The 17,795-nt window shown below is 35.7% G+C and overlaps 1 protein-coding gene across 6 annotated transcripts in view; it reads left to right on the plus strand.

Moving 5' to 3' along the window:
- Positions 1–17,795, plus strand: part of CLIP1 (CAP-Gly domain containing linker protein 1) — a 159,202-nt gene that overhangs the window by 94,102 nt on the left and 47,305 nt on the right. For 5 of the 6 annotated variants that reach the window (XM_051972715.1, XM_051972716.1, XM_051972717.1 and 2 more), the window contains 3 exons: positions 2,913–3,069; positions 3,778–3,943; positions 4,042–4,257. In XM_051972715.1, the coding sequence (XP_051828675.1) occupies positions 2,913–3,069; positions 3,778–3,943; positions 4,042–4,257 (539 nt within the window). Of the gene's footprint in view, positions 1–2,912; positions 3,070–3,777; positions 3,944–4,041; positions 4,258–13,076; positions 15,354–17,795 lie in introns of all 6 variants that reach the window. The other variant, XM_051972720.1, reaches the window with a different exon arrangement.

Consider the following 17,795-nt stretch of genomic DNA (forward strand, 5'->3'; position numbering starts at 1 on the left):
TTTTATTGACAGAACATATACATGGGTAATTTTTACAACATTGTCCCTTATATTCAATTATGTTCCAACTTTTCCCTTCCCTCCTTTCATCCCCTCCCTTAGATGGAGGCAGTGTTATACATGTTAAATATGTTAAAGTATATGCTAGATATATGTGTGTGTAGATCTGTACAGTTCTCTTGTTGCAGAAGAAAAATTCTCATTTGCTTTTTAAAATATTTTTTACTTCCTTCTTTAACTCTTGTCGTAATATGAGGCATTCTTGTTGGGCTTATATCTAGGTAGCATTTTTCTTTGTGAATTTTCTTTGTAGATGTTTTCGAGTCATTCTTTTCCATGTTTCATATCATCATAGTTGCTCTTTATGGTTGAGAGTTTTTTGGTTTGCTGATTCTTCCACCCTACTTCTTTTTTTTTTTTTATTTAATTTTTTTAAATTTAATTTTATTTAATAATAACTTGGTATTGACAGAGTCCATGCCAGGCTAATTTTTACACGACATTATCCCTTGCAATCACTTATGTTTCGTTTTTTCCCCTCTCTCCCTCCTCCCCCCCCCCAAGATGGCAAGCAGTCCTATATATGTTAAATATGTTGCAGTATATCCTAGATACAATACATATTTGCAGAACCGAACAGTTCTCCCGCTGCACAGGGAGAATTGGATTCAGAAGGTAAAAATAACTCGGGAAGAAAATCAAAAATCAAATAGTTCACATTCATTTCCCAGTATTCCTTCTTTGGGTGTAGCTGTTTCTGTCCATCATTTCTCCAATGAAACTCAGTTAAGTCTCTTTGTCAGAGAAATCCACTTCCATCAGAATACATCCTCATACAATATCGTTGTCGAAGTGTATAATGATCTCCTGGTTCTGCTCATCTCACTTAGCATCAGTCCATGTAGGTCTCTCCAAGCCTCTCTGTATTCATCCTGCTGGTCATTCCTTACAGAGCAATAATATTCCATAACATTCATATACCACAATTTATCCAGCCATTCTCCAATTGATGCCACCCTACTTCTTGACTTTGGACTTTATGTCAAGGCTGGTCTCTGCACCTTTGTGATGGGGGAGGGGAAGGAAGGATGTGTGACCTGAGCTTATGTCCTTTGTCCTTGTCTTGCAATCAGACCTCTGCCTGAGGGTCTGGAAGCTTTCAAGATCAGTTAAATGCCCTCCTGGTCTGAGTTATATAAAGGTCTGGTCCAGGTTTAGGCCTTTTGGCTTGTTTCTGGCTGAGAGTTTCAGCACACTGGTCCAAAAGGACTCCCTGACTTCTTGAGCTTTGCCATCAGAATGCAGACTGATGCCTGCCTGGGAGCCTCCTGGCAAGAATGTGGAGGGAGAGCTGGAGCCTTGGGCATCCTCTCATGGTGCCATCTGCCTCACCAACGCAGAAAGCAAGGCAGCACTGCTGAGGGGATGAGCCCACAAGGGGCTCCCAGGCAGTGGCACCTCAGGGCAGGAGGTCCCAGGGTCAGGGCAGGAGGTCCCAGGGTCAGGAGCAGAAAGCCTCAGGATCATCATTGGGATGGCCCGTGATCGGGCCTTAGAGGTGGCTCTCTTGTCGTAGGGCACAGAGGCTGAACCGTGTGAGCGGCTGGCTGTGGCGTGGGGTTCGAGAACCACAGAACTCCCACCTCAGCACCATCACACGTAGAACCCACAAATGTGGCAATGTGTGTTTAATCGCGCCCTGGGGGAAGGTGTGGTGAGCAGCAGGCCCTGGATGTTCCTTCCTGACTTCCAGTCTGACTTCAAACCTCACTCTGGGATTCTGGGCAGGTCACTTCACCCTGTTTACCTCCGTTTCTTCTGTAAAATGAATTGGAGAAGGAAGTAGCAAACCACTGTGGTTCTTTGTCAAGAAAACCCCAAGTGGGTTCACGAGGAGTTAGACATGACTGAAAGACAACTCAAAATAAAAATGCACACTCGGATTCTTGTGCTGTCGGAGGACATGGGTTCGAGTCCTAGCCTTTGGGCCAGTCTCCACTTGCCTCCGAGCCTTCCTCATTACCTCCTTTTTTCCAAATATCTGTCATGATGAGAAAGTGGAAAGGATTATTCATTTGGAGTTTGAGTTATAGAGCAACAATGTTACTTACCATTTGCATCTCTTCTATTAAATAGTTTTTTAGAGTTATTATTATAATTAAGTATTTTCAAAGGTTGCTTTGGGCTATGAATCTATCTTTCTGACCGAGAGGTTGTGAGAGGTTTTGTGCACTACTAGAGTGCTATGAGAAATGGAATCAGTATCAACTAGTGTCTTCTTAGTTGTTTTTGATGGAATTCGTGTAGAAGCAATCCAGGGACAAGTCACTGTTCTGCTGTTATATTTTGGTTTTGCAGACTGTTGAATAGCTGGATAAAATGGCTCTTTTTTGTAATTGTAAAATATTAGGTCAATCAGTCCATAAGCATTAATTAAGTAGTTCCTACTGTGTGTCGAGTACTTTGTTAAGCACTGGGGATACAAAGAAACAGAAACTCCCTCCCTGTCCTCAAGGAACTCACATTGTAATAGGAAAGAAAACAGGCAAACTATACACAAAATATGCTCAGTGTGAATGGGAGCTATTCTCAAAGGCAAGTTACAGGATAGAGGGGACATGGTGAGAACTGGCTTTTGCATCTTGTAGAGGGTTGGATTTGCTCTAGCCCTTCAAGGAAGCCAGAAGGTGCAAGGGATGGTTATAAACTCATCGTTTATAGACTTAGTGAAGAGCATCTTCCAGAAAAACCCTACCAGCAAACAAGAAAACAACAATGAAGTGTACATTTTCTTATTCTACATGATTTTGATTTTTCTGCTAAATTTCTATATATTTTGAAAGTTGTTCATTCTGTATAGTAGGGAAATTGTTGTTGTTATAATAATTGTCATTATTTAATATTATAATCAGATATGGAAGAGAAATTTAAAGAGAAGGATGAAAGAGAGCAGCAGTTAATGGAAACAAAGGAAAAACTAGAAAGTGAAATTGTAGAAATCATGAAGATGTCTGGAGATAATTCTTCCCAGTTGACAAAAATGAATGAAGAACTTAGGCTGAAAGATAAGTATGTTGAGTATCATGTTATATTTGTGTTGTTGTAATATTTGCTTCATATTGGGTCTTAAAATAACAATTAGTTAAGTAAGCAAGTATCTTCAGAAATGGTGGGCACCTTTTACTGTCTTTACAATGTGGCCTTAACATTAGAAGCAAGGTAAAAACATTTTTTTAGCTTGTGACATGGGTATATTACTGTTTGAAAGGTAAAATTTTTTTTCTTTTTAAGTTGTAAAATGGGGATATTACTGTTTGTGGAAAAGCAAGACCTTTGCATTGCTATATATAGAACCTTTTGGAGTTTATTAACAAAAAATAAAAGACATTTATGCAAAGAAGTTTTTGGAACTGTATTTTTTTTGTTTTGTTTTTTTCTTGTGAATGGATATGGGTATGAATAAGGCTATATGCAAAGTGCTGTATTAGGTGTTAGGGATTTGAGAAAAGTCAGATAGCCCCTGCTCTCCAGAAGCTCATATTTGAATAGGGGAGGGAACACAAGGGAGAACTTCCGCATCTGCTGAAAGAGGCCCATGGTGCAGCTGCTTCTACATGAATGTCAGTCTTACTAATGAAATCATTGGCTACTCATGTTGACTTGCAGAGATAAGCTTAGTTTTATGAGAAATATTTATACATTATAGTTTTTTCACATTTATTATTTCAAAGTTTTGAATGGTTTTCCTTATAAAGTCTGACAATTTTATCCTCTTAGATTTGTGGAAGAATTACAGCTCCGGCTTTCAAAGGCAAATGATGAAGCAGCTCTTCTGCAGAAAAGTATTGGGGAAGCAACTTTGAAAGCTGAGCAAGATCAGAAGAATATAATTGCAAAGCATGAGGAAGAAAAGAGGGAATTACAGAAGAAAGTGTTAGATCTGGTAAGAGGAAAACAAGTAGGAGCATTTGTTGGTTATGGGACAGAGAGAACTTTCATCAGGTTGGGTGGTCTGAATTCTAACATTCTGGATTCTTCCAGGAAAAGCAAATTGAGGTAAGCCACAGCCAGTGCAAGGACCTCCAAGCTAGACATGAAAAAGCCAATTCTGAGACAATCACAAAACATGAAGCAGTTCTGCATGGTCTGAAGAAAGCTTTGTTGGATACTGAGGGAACCCTGAAAGAGGCCCAAAGGAAGAACACTGATTTATTGAAGGAGATGGAAGAACTGAAAAAGCAAGCCGACAAAGCCAAAGTACGTAGTAAAGAGTTAATGTGGCAACATATTCGAAAATTTCTAAGAGGCTGTAGCGTATGACATTTGGCTATTGTGTTATTTGTAAAAGTAGATTTATTATCTGTTAGGTTAAATTTGGATACATAAAATTTTCAGTCTATTGTGATTTGACGTAGAAATTGAGCCAGTGTATGGTCTGCATCATCTAGTAGTGAGTTTTCTAATTCTTTGGGTAATTTGTAACCTTTATCTTCTTAAACTACCACACAAAAATCCAGGTTTTGCCTGTGTCTTGCTTCTTCTTGGTTTAAGTGTGTCTTTGTTTTTTTAAAAAGTCCAATTTTGCATTGTAGAGAAGAGCATTCCTCTCCTTAGACTTGTACCTGCTATCACTGGCTCCTTGTTATCAACTTGCATCAGTGTTAGAAGAGTCAGTAATTAATCAGCAGGTAATTAATGTCCCAGAAGAATAAAAGGCAAAAGCCAAGAGAAGATAATACATTAAGGGAAACAAAACCTGGAATATGAGATTGGCTGCAGATATTCATAAAAAAGGAGTACAATAGAGCCATGAAAAGAAGGGCTTTTTGGTTCCAGCTTTTCATATATCTATATGAAACATAAATATTTTGGGAAGAGGGTTATGAACATAGGAAATATTTTCCAAATTATCCAAATGTTGAATTTTTCTCAATAGGCATCTTTTCAGAGATGTATATATTGGATGTATTGAAATTATCTGGTATTTATTGTGTATTTTGACACTATTATGGACTGGGGTTTAACCCTTGTCTCAATTTTTTTTATTGGTTCAAGAACGATTACTATTTGCCTTTACATATTTTTCACGGTATTAAAGAATTGCTTATTTAGTGGAAGGAGACTATGATAGATTCAATTCAACAAACATATTCAATGCCAACAAGACACTGGTATATGGTAGATACTTCCTTTAGTGAATTGCATGTAGAACTTGAAGCAAATCCTATGTAACATTATATAGAAATGTCCCTTCCTTTAATACAATATTAAAATTTGTGACTTGGTTAATGTCTTAAAGCTGAATAGATTAAAATGTAGTATTTTAGCTACTCATTCTCCTAAAGAGTTCCAACTTAATAGCTTCACTAAAGCTTCCTGTACTAATGAGTACATTACATTCTGTTAACAGAAATGTATCATTAAGAAAAAAAACTCTTGGTTTTAGGAACAAAACAAAAAAATATAATTTATTGCCTTTGGAGGGATGGTCCAGACTTAGATTTTCTTTGGTAAGAGAATTTCCTGGTGAAAAAGTTACATCTACTGATTCAGTTCTTTATCTTTTCTGCAATTGAAAGTCTCATAGTTTCCAGATGCCCTAAGATATTGAGAGGCTTGGATAGGGTTCCATCATCCAGTCTCTCTCAGAAGTAGAGCTGGAATTCAGGTGTTCTTGTTACTAAAACCTGGATAACTGCTCATTATTCTATACTTGCTCTCAAATTTATCACTTTTCCTGTCACAAATACCATTAGAGACTTGAATAAGAATGAGTTACTTATTTGGAAAATTTTCATGTATTTCACATCTAATAATTTGCCAGTTTTGGTAGATGTTAGTAATTTCATTTTTTTGTGTGTGACCATGGTACATACTGACACATGTAGCTTTGATAATTCAACCTAATTTTTGATCAGGGAACTTTTTTCTTGAAAGCATAAAGGGAAGAGAGCACCTCATTTCAGGTGCTCATGACCCTGTTAACACTTTAATTTTAAAAATCCCCCCTAAATTGGGGCTTTTTAGTCCTTAGACCATTTCTTGATCTTTTTCGAAAACTATTTTTGCATGCTATTGAATAACTTCAGTTTATGCCATATTTTGTATAAATATATGCTACTCATTATGTCCTCAAGTATAATGATAGCTAATTTGTATTAACAATTTTTTCTCATTTTCAGCTTTTAAAATGTATTTGCATAATTTAAAGATGTAATACTACAGTTGAATAACTAATTTGCAAATTGAATAGATTAAATCGACAAACTAAAATATTAAATTTTTCTTTCTAATTTTTTAAATATACTTTTATAGCAACCATCAGTTCATGATCCCTGTAGAGTGACTGTTATTCAGTGAAATCAGAGATGAAGATCTTGTCATTTTAATTATTGAAAGGTTAATCCTGGAGAATTAAGAGTAAAACCTGACTTTTAATAATCAGGTATTCTGCCAAAATCCTCTGCAATTTTGTGGGTCTTTTCTATCACTGTGTAGAGGTGACCCTGGTTTGTGACCCTGGTTTCTTGAAGATTGTGCCTGCAGAAATGCTTACTGTGACAGACCTTACTGAGCTTGAAAGCTTTTGAGTATGGTTCTTACTAGACTTGTCAGCCACAGACCAATCTACGTTCAGAAAGGCTCATTCCATGAGATTGGCTACCATAGATTGAATTTTATGGCCCATCAACACATGAATTGTTTTCTAAAGCATGAAAGGTCCATGATCTGCATTGGTGAAAGAGATGCCTTCATTACTTAAATCATAGATCTGAAAACTTTGAAAAGTCTAGGTTATAGACCTACATTGCTCTTCACAGATATAGTACTTCTCTTGGACAGTAGAAAACATTTTTAATAAATTAGCTTTCTTATGGTCAGGTCAAAAAGTTAGCAGTAAGCTTTTAATGAATACTTATATTCATTAAATGCTTATAATGTGCCAGTCATTTTAATAAGTCCAGGGGATACAAAGAAATGCATAAATAGTCTCTGTCCTCAAGACTATATGTTCTTGGGGTTTGTCTTAGAAGGTACTAAGATTTTGGGTGGGGAAAGGCTTCTTGCAGAGGGTGAGGTTTTAGATGAGATAGAAAGAAAAAAATTAGCCTACTTTCCCTTGCCTTTTATTTGTAATGTAATGGCCATTTATTTGTAAACATTCAAGATAATTTTTTCTTTGCTCTTAAAAAATAATTCTTTCAGATATTTCTTGTAAGAATGTCAGAAATTACTTTATCTCACTTTTTGGTACAAAACCACTTGTTTTTCTTTTACCAAATATCAGGGGTTATTTCTTACACTGTTGTTATGAAGCCAAGGTACTTCACTGACACAGACAGCAAGCTGTTTGTCTTCTCATCCTGTGAGATTTTTATTCATTTCCTTCCATGAATATTCAGAGAGAATTTAGTCAGTATGCTGGTGGATTTCTTCTAGCTCTTCTAATATTTCCTGGATATCAGTGCAACACTGGGAAGTTTGTGGTTATCTCTTGCTATATGTCCAGTCTACATTCTTTTCAAGTCATGCATATCGTGGATGATGTCCTTTATGATGCGTCAATCAAGAGAAATTTATCAAGTACCTGTACTGTGCTAGGAGCTGGGTAAACAAGTACACTTCTTGGAATACAGGACTGGAAATATACTGTAGTCTGCTTATAACATGCAGCTTTCATTTCATTTGTTCGCCTATAATTTTAATCTTCAGAGATTAGATTGGTACATAATTTGTTGCGATATATATAGCATCACTGGGAAAATATTAGTAATAAAAAGATGAATATTGGGGGAGCCAACAATTGGTGAAAGTACTACATGGTTTATTGAAGATGATTTAGACTGTTCTATTCAGTTTTGGGTCCGTTTTATTATCCATTTGTGGTGCTTTCCATGATATAAATGCACACGCACACACACACTCACACACATACTTATTCATACAGACAAAACATTCTCACACACAAACGCACACTCACACACATACATATTCATACAGACATATACATTCTCACACTTTCACACACACACACACATTCTCACTCTTCCTTCACTTGCATAAATTACTAGGTCAGTTTTGGGTGGCCATGAAACTCATTGAGGAGGCACTGATGTATCCTAGGGTTCAATGAAGACAGCAAAATACCATCTTTAAACTGGACCATCTGGAGACCTTCAACACCTGTAGAGAACGACTCTTCTATTTGAACTGTGCCCAGGATACTCTTCATGGGAGTAATGAACATTTTTTCTTCCAAGTTTATTCCTAAGTCAGGAATAAAATTGTCTTTGTGGAGTTGTTTCTGTCTGGGAGTCCTGTAAGATTTCAACATATAATTGTAAGATGTATAGTTGGAAAGTCCCTTACAGATGAATAAAGTGAGGCTCACAGAGATGAAATGATTTGTCTTGAGGCCCCGTTCCTTAGATACCTTAGATACCTAATCTACTTTTCTCTTCAGTATAAAGTGCTGCTCCTAAATAAGGAAGAAACTCCTCTGGAAGGGAGGTTTTATTTCTTAACAAATCAGATTTGGGTGCGTGAGACAGTTATGAACAAATATGGAAAGTCTTTTCTGTGCTTCTCAGTGATTTATATGAGTGTGAAGAGGTGGTCTACCTTAGGGAACTGTTTTTAAGGATCTGCCTTTTATTTCTTCCATTTCACTGAAGATTCCAGTCACACATGCTAAAGCACCTTGAAAAGTTATCTTTGAGTGTCTTGAAAATTGTTATTTCCTGGATGGATTTCTTTGTAAGGATTTGATTGAGTCCAGCTTCTTTTTTGATAATCATTGCTTGAATGCAATTTCTACATTTTATGGCATTAATGTGTTGATCTAAAAAGTAGTTTCACAATTATTGATGACAAAAATAGGCTACTGTCAATATTCTGATAGATATTTTCCATTTTAATTTTATTTGTCTTCTTATATTCTTGAGATGATCAGGTTTAGATCCATTTTCTTCCATGCTTTTTGTAGACTCACCCTGTCCTTGCCAGCTTTTGCTGTTATATGAGATTTACTTGTAATATCTGTCATCTTCTATAGTGCTTTGCAAATGAATTTATATTTAAAACTGGCGTTACACTTGGTTGACATGCACTTATTAAGGAGCTTTAGAATTTGCTGGTTGAGGCAGTTTGGTTGTTCTGACATCTTTGTTGTGTTGTTTTATATTTTAAAAAAAACTTTTCTAAAAATTATATAACTAGATAAACATCTTTACTTTTATACATTTCTCATTTTTAATTCAGTAAATGTTTTTTAAGTGCTTATTATGTGGTAGGCACTGGCATTATGATAAAAACATCAATCCTTGACCTCATGGAGCTTGTATTCTTTTGAAGTTGACATTGAGTTAATAATCTAGTTTAATTAAGTCTTTTTGTCCCTATTCTGAATGCATGTAGCATCTTAGTTTATCCTAATTTTGATGTTAATTTTGATCTTCATTCAGTGACTCCCAATTTTGAATACAAGGATCCCAATTTTGTGAACTACAGCATGTTAATTATGCTTTTAGTTTTAGTTGAGAAAATACATAATAGGAAAAAGCTACCCTGAATTCATTAGTGCTTTAAATGATTTTATATTTTAGTAATCACAGTAGTATATACATAATTTCAAAAACAGTATTTAAATGCATAGGCATTTATTTGCTCTTTAGAAGGTATACTTATTTAAAAATTATAGTTGACATTGACATAACTCTTAAAGTTTCCTAAGCACTTTTATATATTTTATCTCATTTGATTTTCACAACTACCTTGTAAGGTAGGCACTCCAGATAGTATTTATCCCCATTTTACTTTGTGGAAACTGAGGCTCACAAAGCTTAAGAGACTTGCCCTATAATCAGTCACATGACTAATGTCAGAAGTTAAAACCAGGTTTGTTGTGACTCCAATTTCAGCCCTCCTTTGCCAAACCACATTGCCTCTCTCTGTCTCATAGTCAGACATTTCTTGAGATAGACTTCTTGTAGTGAATATGTCCTGAGTAATTAACAACCCACTGGTTAGAAACTATTTTTCTGACTTCTGATTTTATGCTTGTTCTGTTGTGCCATACTATATTTCTTCTTAAATAGGTAAAACATTTTTTAAACATTAAAGCACTATATTAATATATTAGTGCAGCATGACATAATGAATAGAATATTGTACTTGAAATTTGGGGTTCATCTTCCACTTCAGATCTAGCAAATCACTTAACTCTCTTTAAGCCTCTGTTTCCTTTTTTTGTAAAGTGAGAAATAACAACAGCCTCTATCTTTTAGAACTTTTGGTGCCTGAACTATATATTGTCTGCTTTTGGTTCTTTCTGATTTAGGTATGAACACCATATCTTTGTCATAAAAAGAATTTGGTAGGAATTCTTCTTCCCCTATTTTCTCCAAATATATAACTGGAATTAGTAATTCTTTAAATGCTTGATAGAATTCACTGGCAAATCCATTTGGCCCTGGAGGTTTTTTCTTAGGGAGTTAATTGATGTCTTCTTCAGTTTATTTTTTTTTTTTAGTGGGGCTATTTAAATATTTTATTTCCTCTTCTCTTACCTGCGCAGTCTATATTTTTGTAAATATTCATCCATTTGACTTTGATGGTTAGGTTTATTAGCATGTAATTGGACAAAGTAACTCCCAGAATGCTGTGTACACATACACACACTCTTCCCCAATTTTATAGTCCAAATTAGATATACCCAGAAATTTGTCACAGAAAATTTTATGAAATTGAATTTTATTAAATCATCTTTTTTCCTCATAAGGCAGTCTATTTGATATTTCATGTTATTTTAAGGGCCATATGAAAAAGATCCAAACTAGATCCTGTAAAAGTTTCCATTACATTTGTATCAAATTCTTATTTAACGAGATTGTACTTAGATTTCCATTGAGTAAAACCCAAATTTCAAAATATGAATAGTATTTTTAAAATATAAAAAAAGGTTAGAATGATATTTATCAAGTCAATCATAAAGAATTCCAATTAATTAAACTAAAAACATAGATAATAAAAAAGAAAAAATTCTGAAAAAGTTTCGCAAAGCCGGATAATTTTTGCCAAGCTATTCTCTCATCAGAAAATATTCTACATTAAAAAATTTACATTCTTACAGTCTTCTACATAAATATAATAATTGAATTCATGGCAGCTAATGGAATCACTAAGTGTAGTGAGAGAAGAAAAGAAGACCTAGGACAGATCCTCAGGAAATACTGACACTTAATGGATTGAAGATGGATGATGGTCTGGCAAAGGATACTGAGGAGGCTCATGGATAGACATAAAAAGGACAACCAGGAAAGAGCAGAACCATGGCAGTCCAGGAAAAAGTGTGGCCAAACAGGAGGTGATAATCAACAAGGTCAAATGCTGCAGTGATGTCAAGAAGGAGGAAGACTGAGAAAAAGTTCTCAGAAGCTAAGAGAAAGCCGTTTCAGTGGGGTGGTAAGCTCAGAAGCCAAATTGCAAGAAGTTCTTGTGTGAATGGGAGAGGAGAAACCAGTGAATGTACTTGAATTTTTTTGAGGAATTTGCTTGTAGGGATGATAGGATCAATTGAAGGATTTTTTTTTTTTTTTTTTTTTTTACGGATAGGAAAGCCTAGTCATGTTTGTAAGATTCTGAAAAGTCCCAGTAGACATCGAGAATGTGAAGTAGGTAGTGAGAGAATCAATTATCAAAGAGGTAAACTCCTAGAATAAGGGCATAAATGCAGGGGCTGGCCTAAAGCACTACCACATTGCCAAAGATTAAAGTAAATCTGGGGAAAATGAATGATGTTGACAAACATTGATGTGGGGAAAGAAGGAGACTTTTTTTAAACAAATAGACTCTTTTATCAATAAAGTAAGAGGCAAAGTCTTCCACTTAAGAGAGGATGGTATAGGGTCAAGGGTCAAGAAGAGATTTGGACAGATCTTGTGTGGAGTGGGCTAGAGAGTCAGGGAAAATATAAAGGGTTTATTGTGCAAGAAGAAAAACTTAATTGGGATTATATAACAAATTCATAGTGAACTCATTTGGGATAGTAGCTGTGATTTCCTCCATTAGTGTCAAGTAGCATATCCTTAGATTTAAAACCCTTTGTTGTTTTGCTAATGATTATACTTTACTTGTATATTGGTACCTTAGTTAATCTCTTAGTTCCCTTTTCCTGTTGCTTTCTGTTTGACATTTCTGTGGTTTTTGATAGGATGGATCTTATGTTGATATTCAGTTATTTTGGTTGACCCTCATCTTCAAAAACTTATCTGTACTGGAATTTCTCCAAAGAAGATGCTTGTAAAAATAGTTAGGCTCTATGATTCTAAATGCTAATAATGAAATTCTAAGGTAATTTCAAAATTTTGTTGGTGGGACAGGGCGGGAAGGAGGGAGAGGATAAAAACATTATTGCTACTGGTCCTAAGGGAGTTGCTGCCTAAATGGTCCTCCCCCATTCCATTTCTCCTTTCTTGCAAATCTTTAACATTTCAACTAGTAATAGTAGTTCTCAACACCTTTTGATTTCTCTTCCATTACTCTGACATATCAGCATCAAATCAGAAAGGGATTGCATGGAACTCCAGGGCTATTTTATATTTGCATGTATTTCATAGATTGTCATGACCAACCTACCAGAATGAGCCTCTCTGTACATAGGCTGGTCCTTGGGCAGTAGATATAATCTATTGCTGGGACTTTAATTGAATTTAGTATGGCTTGGTAGCCAGAGCTTGCACAATGCTGACATTAGTCCTTGAGAATCCAGTGTCACTTCCATGCCAGGAAGAGGCATTGGATTTAGATTTTGTGGAAGGAAGATAAAATGAGATGGTAAGACAATATAAAGTGAGATAACTATGAAAGTACTTTGAAAAGTTACAAGTCTTAAATGTAAATTGATATTGTTAGTCTTCCTACTTAATAACTTCTTCCCATAATCCTCCTAGCTAAGGAACTCATTGATAGTTATGCCTACTAAATTTGAATTACAATAACTTTTTTTCAGCCTTAATCCGCTTGCATTGTCTGCTTGACTTGATTTTTTCCCCCTTTTCCCTACCTTTTTGTTTTAGTCTCTAACTTATTTGTTAGCATCAACCAAAAAAGAGATTGAACTAATGTCAGAAGAGCTGAGGGGTCTGAAATCAGAGAAGCAGCTTCTTGCAGAGGAGGGGAATGCTTTAAAATTAGACAAAGGTTCACTCTTATCAAAACTTGTTGAGGTGGAGGCCAAGATCTCTTTACTGCAGGAAGACCAGCGGAAGCTGTGGTTAATAAATGAAACTCTTAATTTGGAGAAGGAAAAAATCCTAGAAGAAAAGCACGATGTAGAAAAGTTGTATGAGGAAGAGCACCTCAACAAAGAAGCTTTAGATATTGAGAGAGAAAAGTTACTGGAAGAAATTAATACTGCACAGGAAGAATTCTTGAAGATAAATGTAGAAAATGATAGCTTGCAAGCTTCCAAAAAAAGCATGCAGACCCTTGTAGAAGACCTTCAGAGACATAATGATTCCTTAATTACTGAATCCAAGAAGAATCATAAGGAAAAGGTTGAATTAGAGAATCAGCTGAAGAAACTTACTATTGAAAATATTACCTTGGCTAAAAATAAGGATGATATTGTCGTAAAACTTCAGAACTCCTTTGAAGAACTGGCAAGAGATCAAAAAAACTTGGTACAAGAAGTTGAAGAGCTTACAAATGAGAAGAAGTCATACTTAGAAAAGCAAACAGGCCTTAATACTCTGTGTGCAGCCTTAAAGAAAGAGAAGGATGATCTTCTTCAAAGTAACAAGGATCTACAGAGTGAGAAAGATGAACTACTCAGGAAACAAGAAAAGCTGAATGTTGGCTTGGAAGCAGTTCTCCATGACAAACAGGTGCTTAGCATGGAAATTAACAGGCTGCAGACTCAGCTGGATGACTCAAATAAGTTGCTTAAAGATGCAGAGAAAGTGGCTGTGGAGCTTCAGTCTTCAAAAGCAAGTCTAATGAAATTTCTTGAAGAAATTAAGACCAGTAGGGAGATTACAGATTCTGAATGTATCCAGCTTCTACAAGAAAAAGAAACTTTGACTTCATCTCAGAACAGGCTTTTGTTCGAAAATGAAGAACTCTTAAATGAAAATAAAATGCTTTCTGAAAAACTTGTCAAATGCTCAGAAGATGCTGCTCACAAAGAGATAGCTCTGAATGAGAAGATTGGTTATCTGGCTGCAGAGAAAGAAGTTGCTTGTCAGAAGTCCTTAAAGTTTAAAAAGCAGCTGGATGGTCTCCTAAAAGAAACATCTCTGTTAGAAACACAAAAAACAAGCTTGCTTCAAGAAAGAGACACTTCACTCAAAGCCATGAGTGACCTTAAAAGGAAATTTGATCAAGAAACTGCCAACAGAAGAATCATTATTCAAGAGAAAATGAAACTTCTTAGTACTATTGAGACTCTGAAGAAGGAGCTTCAGGATAAAGAAAAAGAAAGCCAGGAACTATTGACCAACAAACATGATTTTTCTTTGATGCTAGAAGAAGTTGAGGGAGCCAAAAAGAATTTAGAAAAGGAATATGCTGATCTGTTGGAAATCAAAGACAGTTTGGAAGTTGAGCTTAAGACTTGCTATTCTGAAAAGGATATCTTGCTTCAGGATGGGTATAGCTTGCAAGAAGAATGTCAGAAATTAAATGAAGAGGTCAATGAAGTGCAACAGGCCTTAATCCTTGAAAGAGAAGCTAGAGAGCAGGACAAGGAGAGTTCTCTGTCAGAAAATAATAAGCTACAAAGTCAAATTGTGTTCCTGCAACAGGAATTAGAAAAATCAGCACTTTGCAATAAAGAACTTCAGTCTGAAAATTTAATCCTGGCCCAGGAGAAAGGAAAATCAGAGCAACAAGTTGTGAAAATTGTTAAGGAAAAGGAAGTTTTGAGTGCAGAGACTGCTCAGCTTGCTGCTAAAATAGACAGTTTGAAAAATGATTTTGCTTCTTTGACTAAATCCAAGTCAGAGTTGCAAGATCTGCACAGTTGCCTCACCAAGATATTGGAAGATCTCCGGCTAAGCCATGAGGTGACCACTGCCGAGAAAGCTAAACTAATACAAGAGAATAACAATCTCCTTGCTGACAATAGAGAAGTCATGCTGAAGAAGGAAGAGCTTCTGAAGGAATTGAAAGAGAAGGAGAAGATGGCAGAGAACTACTTTACTCTCCAGAAGGAGATTAGTCAGTTAGCCAAAACCAACAGTAATATTTCAGCAAACCTCCTAGAATCACAGAGTGAGAATCGGATCTTGCGGAAAGACAAGAGCAAGCTTACTCTGAGAATTAGAGAGCTAGAGACCCTTCAGTCATACACGGTAATTCCAAAAATTGAGGTATTGACCATCTATATAATTACTAACACCAAGTACTAACTTCAGTGGTTTAAGGATATACTTTATTTCCATATTGAGCACTACACAAAATCATTACATTTGAGTTGGAAGAGGCTTACAGAGGCATCTAGGGTGTATCTAGAAATAATCCCCTCTGCAGTATAGCTGACAAGTGGTCATTCAATTTGCACTTGGAGACCTGTGTGAAGGAGACTCTCCTTCTCCTCAGGGAGCTTCTTCCAGCTTTCAGGACCAGAAAGTTTTTCCTTACATGAACCTTGAATTTCTTTCTTCATGCTCTATTCCTAGTTCTATCTTGTGGGGTCAAACAAAACAAGTCTAATTTACTCTTTCATGTGAAGTCTTTCAATTGTCTTCTATAGGCCAAACATCAGTTATTTTCAATTGGTTCTTACAGTCCTGGTTGCCCTTCTTTGATCTCTGTCTTATCAATGTCCCTCCTAAAATGGTACAGCCAGAATTGATCTTAATAGCCCAGATGTAGTCTGATCAGGGTGAAAGTACAGCAGCATTCTTAATCTCATTCACGAAAAGTATCTTATTCCTCAGCCTAAGATTTCATTAATTTTTTTAGCTGTCCTAACATTCTTTTGAGTAATTTGGGCTCATAGTGCATTAAAATGCCTAGATTTTAAAAACAAAAAAACACCTGTCATCTTGTCAATTTTTGAACACAGATGTACTGGATTTCATTTAATTCAATTCAGCTCAGTGCTGTCCTCTTATCAAGATTTTTTTGATAACTGAATTCATTATCTAATGTATTTGTTCTCCACAGCTTTGTATTATTTACAAATTTGATTGAAGCCATGAATAAAAAAACTGGAGCACTTCACTGGAAATCTGTCAAAGAACTATTAATTAGGGGATTTGATCATTTAATGAATTCCAGATCTGTCTTTTCTACAAGAATATCCTGAAAGACTTTATCAAATGTTTTCTTAAAGTCTAGGTAAACTGTGAAAACATTTTCTACAACTTTCCCCCTTGATTTAAAAGTTCACCAATTTTATTTTTCATATGTTCAACAATTTTAGCAGGAATTGAAGTCAAGTTCACTGGTTAAGTTTTTAGTCTCTTTTATCTTTCCTTTCTTCAAAACTGGGGCATTTACCCATTTTTCTCAATAGTCTCTCAAAGATCACTGACAATACTCTTTGTCATCAGTAATCATAGCAACAATTTCTTTGAGTACCTAAAAATGTAGTTTATCTGGGCAGGTAGGTTGAACTCATCAAGACAGCTAGAGCTTTCTTATAATTGCTTTGCTTTTCTTGATTATCTTCTCCTTATTAATCGTCTTTTGTGCTTTCCTAATCCAAAGATAATTTTTCTTGGCATAGAAAACAAAAGCAAAATGAGAATTGGGTGGCATGGTTAATTATTATTCATCTGGCCACCTATTCCAAAAAGCAGTTCTACCCTTTTGTTGGATATTCCTATTTCCCGACAATTTTTTTTTTTAATTAAAAATATTCTTTCTTCTTGTACTTTTTTTCCCAAACACATCTCATCCTGATCTTTGATTCAGCCCTATACTAGGGATATCCATCCACTGCCTCTTTTGTATATATTTTTGTATTTTTTTTTTTTTTAAACATCCTATCATATGATCCTAGATCTGCTGGAAAGGATTTCACAGGCCATCTTGTCCAACCCTCTTTCTCTGGGCTTAAGGACAGAATAACAACCAAAATCACACAGTTCAGTATTAGAGGTAGGATTTCAGACTGACTCCGGAGCCAATATTTTATTTTACTCTGCCAAATAGCAAATTCCTTGTGTTGTCACAATGGTCTCTTTATATAGCTTTCTTTTTTCTTCCTCACTGGAATTATTTTTCTTTCTGCCTTCAGAATTTCTTTTCCTTAATAGCATCATTTCTCTTCTACACTACTTTCCCTTGTGGCTTTTTAGTACTTGGCTTCTACCTGCTATTGCTTTGAGCCTTTTGAAATATAGTTATTCCTTCCACGTCATGACTTTCCCCATTGTGGTTCTGATTTATCACATGTCAGCATAAGAAATTAAATGGGGATTTTGGGAGAATTTTATGAAAACCATAGACAATAGGCCCACAGACACAAGCCTGTGATCAGATACTTAAGTCAAATTTTACAATAAAGTAATTTAAATACCCCATGGGGGGGAGGGGGAAACTTCAAATTTCTCTGATATCAAGAGAGGGCTAAAATTTTTATTCAGATTTTTCAGATTATTGGTGCACCATGCCTCTAACTTTGGCAGTGTGGAAGGGATAATTATATGTTAATCTAAAAATTTCTTATAAAATTTCCCATCATTTCCATTCCAGCAACCAGTTCTGCCCTGTTAGTAAGAATATGCCCAGAACAGAATTACTCCTTGTTGCTTTCTTCATTGAAGTATGAAATTATTAAAGCA

The sequence above is a fragment of the Antechinus flavipes genome, chromosome 1 (genome assembly GCF_016432865.1).
Source record: "Antechinus flavipes isolate AdamAnt ecotype Samford, QLD, Australia chromosome 1, AdamAnt_v2, whole genome shotgun sequence".
Lineage (NCBI taxonomy): Eukaryota > Metazoa > Chordata > Mammalia > Dasyuromorphia > Dasyuridae > Antechinus > Antechinus flavipes.